Raw genomic sequence first — 18,696 nt, forward strand, 5'->3', positions numbered from 1 at the left:
GCTTTCTCATCATTCTCGTAATGCATAACATTCTGAGGGTTTTGTACCAAATCTGAATCCGAATTAAACATGGTCTCAAGAGGGTGTAAACACTGGTGTTGAGACAAGGGCACTGCTGGAGAATCTGCCCAAACCATGAGCTGTGCCTTAGTGATCTCGTAATGCGACATTTAAAGTGAACTGGGTTCTGGATTGGAGATTGCCAGTGAATCCTGAATCAGAATCTCTGGCGCCAAACAAGTTAAGAGCCAATAGGAGGTGTCAGAACGTCTTTCAGAGGGCCTAGGGGCAAGCAGGAGTTACTGGGCACAATCTTGGTTTTTGAGGCCTTTTACTGTTTATGTTCAGGGGCTGACCAACTATGGGATCTGAGTAAGTGGGCCAAGTATTCTCCCTTCAGCACTAGACTCTCAGTGGTAGCACGGGTAGAGTAGTCCAAGCCGTCTCAAGGGGAGAAAGGTGTTAGACTCAAAATACGCTCAGCAACCCCAATAAATGAATGTCTAGCCAGAATCTTGCTTTTATAAAATAGTAGTATTTATAAACGAACACAAACGCTCCACAACATAAAAAATCTACCCAGTCTTTGTAGGGTCGACACTAACACTGTCTGGGTAAGATCCGGAGATCCACTTCCGTGTCTGACTGTGGTTATCCCCCATTTATGTGAGGCAATATTCAGGTTAGTCCCTGTTAGTGAGTACGAGTCTTAGATGTTCCACAATGTCTTTTTTTTTAAACAAGTTTTATTGATAAATTGCACATATGTTGCAGGGCTCTGTACCCCAGAGGTAACTGCATTATCAAACTGTACATAAGCAGGAAAGCAATTGAATTTTTCAAAGCAGCAACCAAAACACAAGACATAGTGTATCATATAGGATAGTAAGACCCCGCCATCTACCCCCTCACGCCCCCCCCAACAGAGTTGCACAAAGTTCACTGAGTCCAGTCCATGAGCAGTAAATATAGAACTAAAAAAAAATCATCATAAGTACACACACCCCCGAGACTCCCCACCCCCCTACCCCCTGCACCAGATCCACCCCACTAGACCCAGCCATTACTCAGCTGGGAGATAGTCTGCAACAATGGGAGGATCCAGCCACAGACCCCGATAAACCGTCCACCTTTTTCCATATTTTGTAATGCTCACGAGGGCATCACCTGGCTACAAAGATTGGCTGTTCCAGCCCCATGCAAAAGTCCAGGCCATTTTTCCAGGCAGTCACCGAGGGGGCCCGCGGATCCTTCCACGCCCTGGCTATATCGCGTTTCGCAATGTGAGGCCTAGTTGCATAAGATGTCTTTTATAAATATTGCCCCCTATCCCTTCCATGATGTGGAGCAGGGCGAACTGTGGCGTACGCGGGAGTTCCCACCCAAAGACCTCCGACAGACAAGAAAACACCACACTCCAGAATCGATCAAGTGATAGACACTGCCAGACCGTATGTAAGAATGTGCCCTCCTCCCGGCCACATCGAAGACATTCCGGGGAGGCAATCAATCCCGCCTGCCACAGTCGGACCAGAGTGAAGTAGGCCCTGTGTAGATATTTAAATTGAATAAGGCGGAGACGCATCGCTACGGCCGCTCCCAGGGGGACGGCCAGGGCTTCCCTCCAATCCTCCTCCTCCAGTGTACCCACATCCTCCTCCCGATTCCCCCCCCAAAGCTTCTGAAGGGTGGGGGAGCAGTGAGTAACTAGGCACTGGTAATTTCAGGAGATCTTCTATGTCTCCAGATCCCCCATGAAGACCTTCGTCTCCAACGGGCTAAATTCTGGAAGAGATTCCAGGCCCTCTAGGCTTGGGGATAGTGCGTGGCGGAGTTGGAGGTACCGAAGGAACTGAGACGGGGGCATACAAAATTCCCCCTGCAAATCACGTAAAAGGACTTGAGTGACAAATCCCTCACGACATCACCCAGGGTCGAGATACCTATAGAATGCCAGCCCCAAAAGCCCTTCAGGGCCGCCAGGTCAGGCAGGCGCCCATTGTGCCATAGAGGAGTTTCTCGGCTCAGGGTAATTTACCCCTGCAAATCACGAAAGGACTTGAGTGACAAATCCCTCACGACATCACCCAGGGTCGAGATACCTATAGAATCCCAGCCCTGAAAGCTCGCAGGGCCGCCAGGTAAGGCAGGCGCCCATTGTGCCATAGAGGAGTTTCTCGGCTCAGGGTATTCCACCATCCCATGCGCCTCAGCGATGGCCTACAGATTTGAAATACTACCTGCGTGACTGGTGGCAGCGCACCCCGCAGCGACGCTGAGTAAAGAATAGTGTGTAATGTGTGAAGCCCCATAAGGTGATGCTCCAACGCATAAGCCGGGTCCCCCCTATGCCCATACCACATTGGGGACCAATAAATGCGAGGCCTGATAATAAGAAAGGATATCTGAGGTCACGAGTCCTCCGCAGTAGGTGGATAGAAAGCATTTGCGCAGCTCTACACGTACTACACCCCCTCCCACAGAAACTGCCCAAGCACAGAATTCACTAGCCGGAACCATCTAGATGCGAGCGGGTACAGGTGAAACTGTAGCTTGTAGAGCAGCGAGGGAGCGATACCATCTTAAAAATTGCTGATCTGCCGTATATTGTCAAGGGCATGCTCGACCAGGTTTTTATATCCGCACGAACTCGCTCCCAAATCGTTGCCAGGTTCCGCCTCCAAAGAGATGGCTAGCACATCGGAGAGGAATACCCCCAGATACTTGAGGCACGCCTTGGGCGCGGCCGCGATTCTGTGCCTGTGCGGCTGTTTTAATGAGTGGGCGGGTTCATGACGGCCCCCAGCCGTCATCAACACACGTCCACCGTGATGCATGACGGACGGGGGTCGTCATCAGCATGGAAGGGGTTAAAACTAATTCTACAGCTTTTAGGCATGGACTTTTCTATTAATACCATGTGCAATTCTACATAGTTTGGTCAGCAGGAAACTATCACTCCAAATTGTGAGGCAGTCCCAAGAAAGCCTCCAGTAAAAGGAGGAAAAAGAAAAAGGAAAAGTGTCTTTTACACAGGCAAAGCAAGATAACGCTTAACTTGTTCATGTTGTCACTCATACCTGTGGAGTTCTTTCCCTTGTTAAGCAGCCACTGGTCCAGTTGCAGTTCCATACAAGACAGGCACATCACCATCATATCCTGGGCAGAAAAGGGTGCAACTCAGTAAAGGGCTGTGACAGATCCCAAAACACTCAAAACAAAGACATTGACCCCCAAAGAGTAATTATCTTTAATGTTAAACTACATTCAACTATTTTCATATACCATCAGTTCACACAACAGCAGCACAACTAGCACTTCTTTAGCAGTCGTTAAGGAGAGACCATACAACAAACCATGTTAGGGCTTTTTAAATAAAATTGTAAAAACACACACATGAAATGTTGTAGACAGAAAAACATATGTATCCATGGGAAGGAAAACACAACTAATCCTCTGACGCACATGCCATTTTAAGGTACCTGTCCAGCTTAATCTATACAGAAAACATGTTTTTTGATTCATGGCACTCACTTTTCAGCTCCAATAAACAAACTGAATGTTTGTCCCACAGAAGAGATTCTAGGGCTCCTTGCAGCAGTGACTTTAGAAAGTTCTCAAGGACAACTTCAAAAGGGTTTGAGCACTTACAGATTGAATGACCTGAAAACATCAACGAGCTTGGAGGGGTAGGTTGTTGTTTGAGAGAAACAATATTTGAGCAGGTACTGATGTTAAGAACGGTTACAGGGAGAATGATTTCTTCATATTAGAAAATTAGAAAATTTTAAGATTATGGTTTTATTTCAAGCTTAAAAATATATGAAAACTAATAAACAAAGGGATCGAATACCTAGAAATTATGTCATTGAGATAGCATCGTCTCGTGAATTATAGAAAAAAATGTTTGATGTAATATTGAACAAATTATACACACATATATTATATATTATATATACACATACACACACACACACACACATAACCCATATTCGCTGAAAAAACCAAAGGTTGAAGTGACAGTTATAGTTAGATATTTTAAAAATCTTAGAAATTCAGTGAAAAAACAACAGTGAAAGGGACATTATAGTTAGGTTAAATTGAAACAAACCAAACCACTGAAATTCACCAGTTAAAGTTATCTGTAACACATGCTATAAAGTAACTAGATATAAGCAGGGGAAACCCAATAGACCCTTCTAGGCTTGGGCACTGGATATTTAAGGTCAAAGTATGCTACAAGGGATTTATTTAAGAAAACAGTAAATCTTAGTTGTGAGTTGTACACACGTAACACACTCCTGTGTATCCACAGTATATCACACTTTGTATTGAGCTGAAATGAATCAAGGGAAGGAAAAGAGAGAACACACGGAGGAAATGAGTTATATTCAAAGAAAATGTGTATTTAGTGATGAAGCATCAAATGTAAATATGGGGAGACGCATACAGAGAAATGAATTCAAGCAAAAGCTATGAACAGAGGTATATATGACATCAGCTCATCAGTTCACAACTAAAACATCAACTCCTGGTAATTATGACAGACAACCAAATTAATCAATAGGCAATGGTCGTGTGTTGTTGACAACGCAACGCTTCTGGAGATGATGGAAGGGTCGACGTTTCGGTCTAATATGCAGTCGTCATGGAGACCATCATCAGGACAAAGTATTTCATTGCTAAGAAAACTCCCTGAAATTTCCAAGAAGGTTCGTTTCTAATTTCGAAGGACAGCGAGAGATGTAGGGCAAAGGATCCAACAGATAAGTTAAAAAAGCAGCGTCTTCCGTCGGCATGCCGGATCAGGCATGCCGACGGAAGACGCTGCTTTCACGATTGCGCAACTTGTCAGATTGAACATTTCAAAGTTACGCTGAACGTTAAGCCACCAGCTGTCCAAGAACCGCTCACCAAAGGGGGCTTCTAGGAGAGGTACCTGTTCCATGTCACGAAGCAAAGAACCTGGGGGTGTGGCTAGATGCTGATCTCGCTTTTGACTCCCAGGTCAGTCGAGTGGTGGGGACATGCTTCGGCATTTTAAAAACCATGAGGAAGATTTTGGATTTCCTACCCATTATTGCTCGCCGGACGCTGGTGCATGCGTTAGTTACATCTCGCCTGGACTACAGCAATTTGCTGTATCTGGGGGCAACGGAAAAGGTTTTAAACCGCCTCCAGGTGTTGCAGAATGCTACCGCTCGCCTTGTTTTGAGGCTTCCTAGAAGATCTCCCTCCAGGCCAGCGCTCCAGGAGCTGCACTGGCTTCCGGTTAGAAGCAGGGTGGAATTCAAGGCTCTTGCCACATGCCACCGTATTCTGAGAGGAAAAGCCCCCGCCCCATTACAAAGTCTGGTTACCTGGTATGAGCCCACCAGGAGCTTGCGCTCGTCCTGCACAGGTCTTCTGAAAATCCCCAAAATAAAGATTGAAGTTTTTAACTCATCTGTTGGATCCTTTTTAGGGCTCGGGCCTACGCCACCACGAAGTGGGAGGCGGAGCTTCCGAGCTCTTATGTATTTAGAAAAAAAAAGAATTCTGAAAGGGGTCCTACTGGCACATTCTTTAGTGCGCGTCTGCGTTTTTTATGGCATCTGCCTAGTGATTCGTCTTCGCTGTGCTGTCTATTTAGTAGCCTTGACGTGATAGGGTATATTTACTTTTCGTCCGTCAATTATTGCAGTTGTATGGCATATTCTGTGCGCGAACGAGCACGGCAGAGTGATTAATCTTAATTAGGAGCTGTCAGAGTGCCTGTGTAATGCAATCCAGATGGTGCGAGCGCGTTCACCATAGAGCAGTGGCTTTGGCGGGCGTGCGTCCTCCTCACATGCACACAGGCATAGCGAATCAGTGTCTCAAACATCCACATGTGGAGGGAGAGTGCGGAGGAGGAGCATTGCCCCAAACAGGCCGTAATCGGTAACCCCCCCCCCCCCCGTGCCGCGGTGCTCCGCGGGAGCCTAGTGCCTTGTTTTTACTTTGAAGAGGCTTAATCATATTTTACGTGGTTCGTTATAAGATGTATTTTCAGGACTCATCCCGGCCAGACCTTTGGCTCGGCTCTCCCTGGCTGTTAACGTTGGCTCGCTCACTCACCTCTAACGAAACTGTTGTTAAAGGAAAGTGCTAGAAATTTAAAGCAGAGAATTAAAGGCGCCCTTTCCTCTGCCTGAAGTTTTGCAATTTGGCTCCTCCTCCGGCTACTCGGCTGGGCGCGGCAAAATATACGGCGGGGAAAATTGACAAGACGAGTAAACGCCCGCAGGAAAACAAGGCGGCCAGCCTGAGTGAACAGCCGTAAAATGCCCGCCGAAACACAAACGCAGGTGCCCGCGCGCCCCGAGCAGGGCGGCGCAGAGGCTGCCGCGCACGAGGAGCTGCAGTACCTGGGCCAGATCCAGGAGATCCTGCGGGCGGGTCACCGCAAGGAGGACCGCATGGGTACCGGCACCGTGTCCCTGTTCGGCATGCAGGCGCGGTACAGCCTGCGAGGTGAGGGGGAAGAGGAGGGCGGAGGGAATGGCTCTTACTATCGGACCAGCTTGCCTCAAAAGCTTTCTTTCGTACAGATGAACACGTTCTCGCCATAGTGTTCGCAGCCGTAGGGGCCCCGGGAGCCACAAGCGTCGTAATTTATAACATGCGCCATCTTTTCCTTGGTCTCCTTCACTCGCATATGATAGGAAAACTTAATTTTATTTGGTGGAAGAATGTCTGGAGTTTATTTAATAGGAAGAAAAACATTTCCGCGAAACCACATACAATTAGCTGTTGCGAACCCCCCCTCCCCCTCATACACACACTGTTTTACAGCATCATGTTGTTACCTATATGTCATTGTGCACTGCGAGCCAACATGTCTGTGCCACTTAAAGAAGTAACTAGCGATAGGCAAAAGCTTCGGAGCCCTGGTAATGTTGACAAGTGTTGCCAGATTTTGAGACCCGGCTATAACTGTCTGCCCAAGTTTAAGACCGAATTCAGCCCAAGGTAGACCAAGATCACTTCAAAGTTGCAACTTGAAAATTGTGCATAAATAGCCCACAGGAACCTGCTTGAGCATAATATAATTTATATACAGTATGTATTTAATGGGAGGAGGTTCCTTGGGAACTTATGCAATCGTGTCCATATCCATTCAGTATACGTTTTGAAGAGGACCCCTACCCCCAAAATGGATACGATATAATTCAAGCCCAATAATTTGACAACTACCAGTTCATTTCAGTTTTTTCACGCACAAATTGGGAAACAATTTGTGCGGAAGTAGCCCAAATTTGCAACACTGGTGTTGATGGCTATTGTATTTGGGACCACATTCATTCGGTGCTAAAAGCACTCCTTTTCACTAGTATATGCAAAGACACTCGAGAAAGCCACGTACTTGTCTCTCCTTGGAGTTTTAGGCATTATATTGTTAGGCTTGAGGACAGCAACGTAAGCATTTTTCAAAGTGTTAACGTTGTGTTTTAAAAAAAATTATTTTATAAACAAATGTGGTGTTTCAGGATTGTTTTACTCACCAAATGGTATTATTTACTATTAAGTGCATTGTTCGTCCCAAAATTGCTTACTATGAAATGCACAAAATTAATCAGGGTCTTTTTTTTAATCATTTTTTTTACATCTCAACTATAATAAATCACTTATTGATAGATTTTGTTCATTACATCATTGATGCACACCACAGGATTATGCACCCTAATGTGGCGTTACAAGCTGTCTCCAATGCCACCACACAACTAACCAATCCTTTCTCACTATACTACCACCTCAAAACTGGTACACTATGCCCCTGGCCTGCTTTCAACTCCAACTGCACCACACAACCACCCCATCACTGCACTCTTCCTTCACTGAAAAAGTGCAATCGATCCTAATCAGTTCTCCAACATTGTCTCACACTACAACTGCTCTACCCTCTCCACGCTTACACTACCACCATCCCTCCTTCCTTTCATTCGTAGATTTACCCCAGTGGAACCTGTGATTATGAAAATTCCATCATGTGACAGTTATTGCAATGTAACAAGCTGGAATAGATGCTGTATGGTATTCTGAGGAAATTAAAGATGCTAGTCTATAATCGAAGTTCACAACTGCTTCGTTGCAGTCACTGATTCATCTACCCCAACTGCACCCTCTCATACCACTGAACTGCCAGTGCCTGTAACTAAACACGTCGGTACCCACTCCACCACCACTGTACAACATCTCATCAAAGCCAAATACCCATTCCGTCACTGTGAATCACAACAGCTTTCCATTGCAGCAAACTAACAAACTCCCACACAATTACCATTCTCACCCCAAGACCATATTATAGTTACTTGATTTCACCCATACACCATCGTGTTTCATCAGTGCACTTTGAATATGCCATTGTAGTACCAGTAAACATTAGTGCAGTGCCACCAACAATCCTCACTTTGCCAAACCCACCACTCTTTGTCTGGGACATGCAGCTCTGTATAAATGCAACTGCAGAACAAAAGAAACAAAACTTTTATACTACCACCCCCTTGAAACCATTGTCACTTTAACAGTGCCACATTATCACCCTCCATCAACAGAATGTGCCCAGCACCACCATAACCTGCCTCTGCTTTACCACCCTTAAAAACCACACTATATCTTCAACAGTGCAGACAAACTGCAATTGAGATTACAGAGTGACATAACACTAAACGGCATGATAAAATAACACAATAAAAACCTTCATAAGTACCACACAACATAGTGAAATTATAAGTTCCAGTTTCTTATTCACTCCTCTGATTTCTTGTGGAAGAGGTGTAAAGTAAGGGCTAGAATGTCCATGCTTGAATTACTAAGACTCCAGAATTTGACACAGAGCCCTTCACAATGCTGCAATCTTCTCATACTCACAGGCAGCAGCGGTGCAAGCTTCTCACACTCGCAAGGACGACATCACAGCCAGCAGCTGTGCAAGCTTCTTACACTCACAAGGAGACCACAGGCAGCTGAGGTGCAAGCTTCTCCCACTCACAAGAAGGACATCACAAGCAGCAGTGGTGCAAGCTTCTCACACTCACAAGAACGACATCACAGGCAGCAGCAGTGCAAGCTTCTCACACTCACAAGGAGACCACAGGCAGCAGAGGTGCAAGCTTCTCACACTCGCAAGAACGACATCAGAAGCAGCAGTGGTGCAAGCTTCCCTTACACACTCACAGCAGGTACTGTGCCAAGGCAGCAGCAGCAACAGAGCAAGAGTCCCTTACAAAGAACAGGAACAGCACAGAGATGCACAATGCAATCTTCTCATACTCACAGGCAGCAGCGGTGCATGCCACCATTGCTACAATTACAATCTAATACACATAATTCCACTACACACCACATTAACACACTCCATAACACTTAGCAAAAATACATTACCATTTACAATGCCATTAGCTCAAACTCAAATAAATCCGAGCCCGATTGCATTTCTAATGCTTGTTTTTATCATCCATTTGCATGAAAACTACTGGCTTTCTCCTAAATTTGGTATAATTCCGTTCAGCCATTTTGGCTGTAGAGGTGTCTAATTTTCTTTTGGAGAAATGAATGGAGAAAACAGATTTTGGTCCCCTCGCCTACCCTACTTGACAGATCACCTCAAAAATTTCCAGGAAGGAGTGGAGGTGGATGAGACCTTTTTGGGAACTTTTGGTGGAGATTTGTCAAACGCCATCAAAGTTATCAGCTTTTCCTATGACAATTATGCTTCGGGCTCAAACATGTAAAACCACAGACGTTCTCCAGTTATGGTATTCAACCCATGGAGTAACATCGCCTCTGTAGGAAGGTGGATACCCGACTATGGTTACCCCAGATTTTTTGCCTTGTGTTTAGCTAGTTTTCGCCTTGGATCCTGCTAATCAGAGCCCCAGGCTATCTGCTCTCTTTGTAAAATGGACTCCATGTATCCTAGGTGCATAACTAATTGGATATTGGGTCACCTTATGAGCCCCTGTATAGTGTACTATAGGTACCCAGGGCATAGGTGCAACCAAGGCCTACCAGGGGCTGCAGCATATCTTTTGCCACCCCTGGCTGGCCATCCAAACTGACACAACTGGCTGATCACTCAGCTGGGGCAAGGTCGTGTAATCACCCCTTGCTTAGATATAGTATACCTATGTCTAACCTTAAAATCTTGACACATATACACCTATAGGCCACTCCTATGGCAGGCCTTAACAATCCTGAAGGCAGAGTGCTTGGTTTTATGTGAAATGGTGCCCCAGCATGAGCTGAGCCTGTCTGCAGCTTTCGGAACCATGTCCTTATAGCTGTTCCAGGATATTGCCATACCATATACTCTTAAGTGCATTATGTACCTCGCGGTCAGATGCTAACTTTGGTTTGGCTTTATCAAAACATGTCGTGTAAGGTGTCATACGCTTTGGAATACTACCCCCTCGCCAATTCTGGCGACGGGGGTAGCATTCCACCCTTCTAGAGGGGGAAGACATGTTACTTCCATTAATCCAGGTTAAAGTTAACCAGAGCCTCAGCATCAGAAAATGGATGCTACTGCCACAGACACAAGTCTGACATCCTGCTGCTGGGAGTCCTTCCAGCGAGGGAGGCTTGGACAATAGGTTTCCTGTCACAGGGAGGTGCTAGCACCACCCCAGACAGGAGATAGTGGATTGGGGCAGGGAGGGCTGAATGAAACGAGACACTGCCTGGGGCACACAAGGTGTCCCATGCATAGGCCAGTTCCAACCGGCGCTGGGGCACTCCAGCCCCAGCTCTGGCGCGAAACTGGACAAAGGGAAAGGGGTGTAACGACCCCCTTCCTGGGTCCCACCCATAGGAGGGACCTAGCAAGTAATCCAGCCCCTAGATTTGGTATATAGGTAGGAGCTGAGTCCCAAGACTTTAGATAATCCTGACTGAAACTCTGATACGAAACTCTGGACCCTTCGACATCCTACTCAACGTAGAAGACTGAAGAATCTCCCTTGTGGTCAAGGAGTGACCACCCTGTGCAAGCAGGCACCATCAAGCGCTCAACAGTTTGCTTTGTCGTTGCTCCCACCAGAGCTCGAACCTCAGAGCCTGACAAGACCCGGACTTCCAGACATCCAACAGCCCGATCCACAGCCCCAGCAAAGCTGAGACCCGTGGAGGCGACGAGAGACGTGGGACCGGCCATCTTGGAAAGTCAGCGAAGTGCTTTCCGTGCAGCTTCTGAGGCACCCTCGAAGCTGTGCATTGGGGATTGAGAAGCCCCAGCCCCGAGCATACATTGCACCGAAGATCACCTCTCCACACTCCCCGAGTGCTGCGTGGGGCCCTTTTACATTTTCCTGCTCGACGCGTCTGTCCGGTCACTTGCCCATTGGCTAGTGGCCTTTGCGACGATGAATCTTTGAATTTACAACGCTGGTCTGGTTGCTCCAGACTGGCAATTGCTCCCCTGAAAAAGAGCAGCCCATCAGACCTTGCTGGTCTGATCCAGAAGCCTGCGTGGGTTGCATTTTCCAAGGCCTGTTGATTCCGAATCGAGAACCGACACCGCCAACAGCGAGAGCTTTCATGGGACAGTCCGTGCCCAGCTCCTGGCCGTCGTCGACACCTCCTGATCCACGTGGCAGCGGAGACAAACTTCACGACAGCACCTGATCGCAACTCAACATCGCCTGGTTCCTTCCTGGTTCCATCCTGGTCACTGGCTAGTGACCCAGACTCTGTCCCCTCTGCTTTCAGGTACTCTTCATCCTCGATCCGCCCTTGGATCCAACCAGACTCTTCTCTCCTGGTCGCCTGCAGCATCTTTTCTCTAAGGCTCCATAGAACTCCACGACAAAACCCAACACACTTTGACACCTATGCACCCGCTTCCTGTGGGTGAGGTAACGCGAGTACTGCGGAGCTCCTGTAAAGGTTTAAACTCCTAGTGTCCTAGTTTCAAGTGGTTAGTTTCTAGTTCAGTCGGAAGACTCCTAAAACTCTAACTTTCTAACTTTACCCACCCATTGACTTCTATGTGTGCACGCGTGTGCATTTAGACACTGCACCCGCATCCCGTGGGCCTCCTGCTTCCTAACATTTGTTAGTCCAGTGTAGCCCCAGTGATTCCCAAGGCCCTAGGCCTTACCATTGTTCGTGACGTGGGTTTTATACCACTATTTTAGTGTATGGTTTAGCGGGCCACCAGGTCCTATCCATATTTGTGCAACTTTTGTATGTTATATTAAGTTACTTGTTATGCGCTTGTGCTCCTGTGCTAATAAAGAGTTAAGGGGATTGATTTAGAAATAAATACATATATATTTTGAATATATAACCTGTGTGGTGTCCTTTCATTTGGTATTAAAAGGGTTGCATATGGTAAAACAGCTGGCTTCACATGCGCCAAGCGCCAAGAAACCTTCAGGTGTTAGCTGCGCTATAGAAAACCTTTTAACATAACATGCCCTCTTGAGTTTAGCCTAAGACTGCTTTTGTCCATGCTACCCCTAGCATAGCTGGTCTATAAGGTTGATTTTACAACCATCACCATAAGGTTTGTTTGGACTGGTGCAAGGTGCTCACTAGAATAGTGAACATCATATACCAGGCCAACTTCTCACAGCCTCCATTCAGAAAACAAAAATCTCAAACATCCATTTTAAAATGCCACAGGAAAAACAGCCTGTGCACCACTACCTCAACTTGGCTGTGGCTACAGATATGGAGTGAATTGCATACCATAGCTTGCAAATGTCTGTTATTTTTGCATCTGATCAAGTTTTTAACTGTGCTTTTTCAGTGAATTTCAATTTTTTTATATATAACATATTTCCCAACCCCAGCTGCACACAAACTTCAATAAGCAATTGTTCCTTACACCCAGACACCTAGGATTAAAACTCATCTCAAGGAAAAGGCAGTTTTTGGGTCAATCTGAAATAAAATGTTTAATTGCGAAATATGGTCCAAAATGAGATCCTAGGCAGCTGAAAACATTTGCGCACTACTCGGCTGTGGGACTTGTGGTTTACCATGCCACCTGGACCTTTCAATGGCTTTAGGGGTTACGTGTGATTAGGTAAAGTCCACATACACACTAGGAAATACTATACATTACCCTGATGTGCAGGTTGCTGCAGTCCCTCAAGAGTGGGTTGGGTAGGTTGCTACTGTGCTTTCTCCAGCTGTTAAACATACTCAGCACCACCTCGGTGAGTCCTGGGGGCCACTTAACCAGGATCTTCTGACTGATCACCTTCAGATACCTCATCATCAGCTCCAGGATGCCGCTGTTATTCATGTTCGCTAGTAGGAACTCATGCACATCTTGCTTCTCTGGGGATAGGAGAGAGAGAGCGAGATCATGTTCACTGTATTGTCCGAGTGCAACAATCTTTTTGGGAGCCCTTGGGCAATCTGGGGTGACTGTGTTCCAATTGTTACCACGGGAGCCTGTAACTACTTGTGTCCTGAGGCCCTACCCTCAATATTGAAGAGAACACTCAGCACAAAGTACACCCCCTCAGCATCTGACTCTGAGCACTTTAGTCAAGCATGTCTGAGGTTCGCTCAGGGAGGTGGTGTGGGCTACAAACTCAGAATTCAAAGAAACCTCTAATCATAACTGCTAAATAATTGTTCAGTAAGGGCTTCTGCTTAAGAGCTTAAGAAGAAACAGTAATTTATTGCTAACACAGAGCTAAAGACTACATATGAAATGTGGAGGACAAAATGAAATAATGCACAAATTATATCACCAGTGGGTAATTGTACTCTGGTGTTATTCCCAGGTCCTCTACACATAATATACCAAAATCAGTGCATAATGCAATTGGGATGCCCGGATGGCAACAGGCACAATATCCCTGTTCTATTCCCAAGTTGTGATTTTGAATGGGTTGTCATTTGTAACTGTCTTTGTATTAAACCCAGCCATTGTAACCTCCAATAATGCAAAGTTACTTATCTGTAATCCAAGTTCTCATTCAATGGAATCTTCATCAAACTGACACTATGCCTATACGTGCCTCACCCTTCCTCATGCGTACCATCACTCAAAGAGATGGGTAGGTGGGAGGGTTGCCTATGAGCTGTGTTCCCTGTAAGGTGGCCGCATGCACCGTAGACTTTCACAGCGCCCAGCAGCTCTGCAGGAGAGCACATCAGATTATTGGCACCAAGAGAAAGACTTCACTTGAAAAGAAGAATGCAGCATCGTGGAAGGAAGCTTTCTCTCCATGTGCACAGTGCAAAAGGGGAATCCAGTTGAAAAGAGAGCCTGCTGGTGTCCCATCACTATTACTATCAGGCTGGCAGTGTGACGAGACAGCTATTTCATTTATGTGCTAATGCACTCAACACCTATACAAGCCCATTTGCTCTATTAGTTTGCTTGAAAGGACTTGACGAGGTGTTAAGTGCATTAACATGTAAGCAGGTTGCAGGGGAGACACACAAGTTCGCTGGTCTATAGGGCCATCAGGCTCGAATTATATGCTGGGTTTTTTGGCTGTTTGTGGCCCGTTTTATGATCTGCTGGGCCATTTGTACTGTAAATTTCCCTGATGTTGTCATAAGCACTGCCTGCAGTAAACATGAATACATGGAGTGTTGCATACCTTGCAAAAACACTAATATAGATTGCCTTTACATGTTCATTTGCAAATGTGGGCCACTTTTTTAGCTGTCATTTAATAATGGAGGCCACAAGCTGTCCAGTCCAAACTTGAAGACACAAGCAAGCATACAGTAACAAACATTGGCAAAGCCAATAGGTTTCGACCATGCAAGATCTATTGGCTTTGTCAATGTTTCATTAGATATGTTTCGCAGAAACACAGGCTTAAAGTAAAGATAAACAAGTATGACGGACCACGGGTCTTCAGAGCCTCAGAGCTGACTACAGCCCTACCTCCCTTACTAACAGGAACCTGAATAAGACTGATCCTAGCGTGTTACTCACCATAAAAGCGCTATATTATAAAAGTTATCACGCTGTTGACACTGCATTACAATAAATTGAGTCCTTGCAACACTGTTCCTCTCTATAATGCACACTGTCTCAAGGGTGATTATGCTTGCATACCTGGACCCCCTCACCTACTCAAGGTTAAAATAATGCGCAATATGTCACAGAAGGTCGGAACCTACTTAAGGTGAACACTGAACAGTGTTGCAAGGACTCAATTTACCAGCATTCCAGCGTCCTGAATGTGCCACACCCACTGAGGGTGGAAACATTCCACTGAATAAATTGTGAAAGACCGCACTGTTTCTCTGACTCTTCTATGCAGCTCTCCATGACTACGGGGTGTTCCTGCCTCGAAACAGGTTAAACAAATGAAGGTGTGCAAGAGGCAAGCTACAGCAAGGCAATCAAGGCTGGAAAACTGGAGGCAGCGTCGTGTGCTCCTCTAAAGCTCAAGGGCTTTTTGCTAGAATGGAAAATGCTACTTACCAGTATGCATCTGTTCTTGGCATGTAGAGCTGCAGAATTGCACACTATGCATAGATGGCCACCTAGTGTTGGGCCCGGATGTTTTCAGTTTGTTTTTCTTGTAGAAAGTCTTTGGAAGTCACGAGATAGGTGACTCCTCCTTTGGGTGATACTGCGCATGGGCATCGGCTCCATCCCCAGATTGTTTTCGCCATTAGGGAAGTGATGGAGCTAAGAGATAGTGATGACCATGTGTGTATGTATCTAATGATGATAACACTGGAACAGATAAAGGTAGCCGGGGAGGTGGGTGGGCGTGTGCAATTCTGCAGCTCTACATGCCAAGAACAGATGCATACTGGTAAGTAGCATTTTCCGTTCGAGGAATATGAGCTGTAGATTGCACACTATGCATAGATTGTATAGCAGTACCCACGTTAGCGGTGACCACCGGTATCTGTTGCAGTTGTTTGAAATAGTATTTTAAGTACAGCTTGGCCTACAGTGGCTTGTTGCTTTGTTTTCACATCTACACAACAGTGTTTTGTGAATGTGTGCGGCGTAGACCATGTAGCTGCTTTGCAGATGTCTTCTAAGGGAATGTTCCCTAAGAATGCCATGGAAGCCCCTATTTTCTTTGTAGAATGGGCTTTTGGAGGAATTGTTAGTGTACGCTTAGCTTTATGATAACATATTGAATATGCTACTTACCAGTATGCATCTGTTCTTGGCATGTAGGGCTGCTGACATTCATATCTATAGCATAGATCGCCGCCTAGTGTTGGGTCCGGATGATTGCACATTGTTGTCCTGGAAGAGTGTTCGAAGTATCACGAGATAGGTGGCTCCTCCCCTGGACTACAGTGCACATGGGCATCGGCTCCATCCCCAGATTGTTTTTAGCCATTGTGGCGAAGATGGAGTCTAACAGTGTAAACGATGACCATGCTAAGAGTAAGTGTAAATTCTGCAGCCGCTACAGGCGCCGTGGAGGAGGGCGGGCGATATGAATGTCAGCAGCCCTACATGCCAAGAACAGATGCATACTGGTAAGTAGCATATTCAGTTCGAGGCATGTGGGCTGCTGAATTCATATCTATGAATAGTTAAGGAGGTAGGTCCCAGGACGTAGGGTCAGCAGGACCGTATACTATTAGGAAAGAACAAAATGCCAACCCCACCACTTTAAAGATGCTCACCAATCTGAGCAAACAAATCAAAATGAATTCAGATTTGTTCGGTACGTTTTATTTATACCTTTTACTTAAGAAAAATTTAAACACTTAAGAATGATCAAATGTCTGAGAAAGACACTCAACACATAACATACTACAAAAATGACAATCACATAACTAAATTATTTAAGTAAACAAAAAACATGTTATACACCTTTTCTTTTGAACAAAGAGCAGTGAATCTTTGCATATGTTCAAGAAAAACAATATTTCACAATTTTTCAATTCAATGATAGAGACACGTTCAAAGAAGAAATCAAAGAACACAAATCAATTAGGAACATTAATCAAGATCAGAAATTAATCCTGTGTGATTCATGTATTCTTTATATTCTGCCGACGCGTTTCGAATCCGTGGAAAAATGCACGGAATCTCATCAGGGCTCAATCAATGGGGTTCTGTGAGGTGTATTAGAAAAGAAGAAAAGAGAGCACTGTGTCACCAACCATCATTCAGTATTGGGTGACCAACCCGCCTCCCCCTCTATTGTCCTCCTGTACCTGTTGGTTAATCAGGAGCAGTTGTCACGATGATGTTTAGGTGCCACACTTATTCGAGACAGTGTTATCTGCAAGATAACGGTAAACTAAGTATAAAATGTCATAGTGCAATTCGTATGGTGCGTAAAGACGAATAACGCAAAAGTTCATACCTTAGACAGGTATATGTGATCCTCCCTTCGGTTTATTCCCTTTGTTATAGGTCCTCTTTTGGCCTAGATTTCAAAGATTTCAAAGATTATCACGTCGCAATCTCGATTCAGAATGGGGGCCTCTTAGTATATGCAAAAACGTTCTAGAATGGACAAAGAGCAGGACTTGAGTCTATTTGTACCCGTTAGTAAAATAATTTATGCGTGTAAACTAAACACTGTACAATGGAAAGCATCGCCGCCCATTTACCTGCGCTCGTATACTGCCGCTTCGCTCGCCTAGTCGATGTGCTTCTGTAAACACAGCCGGCGAGTGAACGCCTTGCCGCTCTCGTGCTCAACGGGTCACCTAACGATCGAGAACAGCACACAGTTACTGCTCCGCTATGACTGCAAAAGCGGGTTTTGTAAAGCACGTTTTTTTTGCGCGATGACTTACCGATACACTCATGCGTCCAACGCTCATAGTTGTCCAAAATACATCAAGGACAGCAGCTGCCATTTTGTTAAGCGGATGGAGATATAGACAAAGACCCAACGCTAAGGATTCTGGTATCTGTAGTTACATTTTGGTTTCTAATGAAGACGAATCCACCTAGGGGTCGGATGGAGCACTTCAAGCCACCAAGCGGTCACAAAATTACAGCCTTGAGACCTCGGACATACTGTTCAGTCCGGTTTGGGCACTATTAAACCTCATGATTAGATAGGCCTCTTGTCGCAATAGGGTTTCTTCAATGTCAACATGACAACTGCTCCTGATTAACCAACAGGTACAGGAGGACAATAGAGGGGGAGGCGGGTTGGTCACCCAATACTGAATGATGGTTGGTGACACAGTGCTCTCTTTTCTTCTTTTCTAATACACCTCACAGAACCCCATTGATTGAGCCCTGATGAGATTCCGTGCATTTTTCCACGGATTCGAAACACGTCGGCAGAATATAAAGAATACATGAATCACACAGGATTAATTTCTGATCTTGATTAATGTTCCTAATTGATTTGTGTTCTTTGATTTCTTCTTTGAACGTGTCTCTATCATTGAATTGAAAAATTGTGAAATATTGTTTTTCTTGAACATATGCAAAGATTCACTGCTCTTTGTTCAAAAGAAAAGGTGTATAACATGTTTTTTGTTTACTTAAATAATTTAGTTATGTGATTGTCATTTTTGTAGTATGTTATGTGTTGAGTGTCTTTCTCAGACATATGATCATTCTTAAGTGTTTAAATTTTTCTTAAGTAAAAGGTATAAATAAAACGTACCGAACAAATCTGAATTCATTTTGATTTGTTTGCTCAGATTGGTGAGCATCTTTAAAGTGGTGGGGTTGGCATTTTGTTCTTTCCGAATTCATATCTATAGCATAGAATACATAGCAGTCCCTCCATT

General features: G+C 45.2%; 1 protein-coding gene across 8 annotated transcripts in view; it reads right to left on the reverse strand.

The window, feature by feature from the left end:
- Positions 1–18,696, reverse strand: part of CABIN1 (calcineurin binding protein 1) — a 1,271,888-nt gene that overhangs the window by 867,542 nt on the left and 385,650 nt on the right. For all 8 annotated transcript variants that reach the window (XM_078667788.1, XM_078667793.1, XM_078667787.1 and 5 more), the window contains 2 exons: positions 13,094–13,311; positions 3,081–3,159 (listed from right to left, as the gene is read on the reverse strand). In XM_078667788.1, coding sequence (XP_078523914.1) covers positions 3,081–3,159; positions 13,094–13,311 — 297 coding nt within the window. The remainder of the gene's footprint in view (positions 1–3,080; positions 3,160–13,093; positions 13,312–18,696) is intronic.

This window comes from Lissotriton helveticus, chromosome 11, assembly GCF_964261635.1.
Source record: "Lissotriton helveticus chromosome 11, aLisHel1.1, whole genome shotgun sequence".
NCBI classification, from domain to species: Eukaryota; Metazoa; Chordata; class Amphibia; order Caudata; family Salamandridae; genus Lissotriton; species Lissotriton helveticus.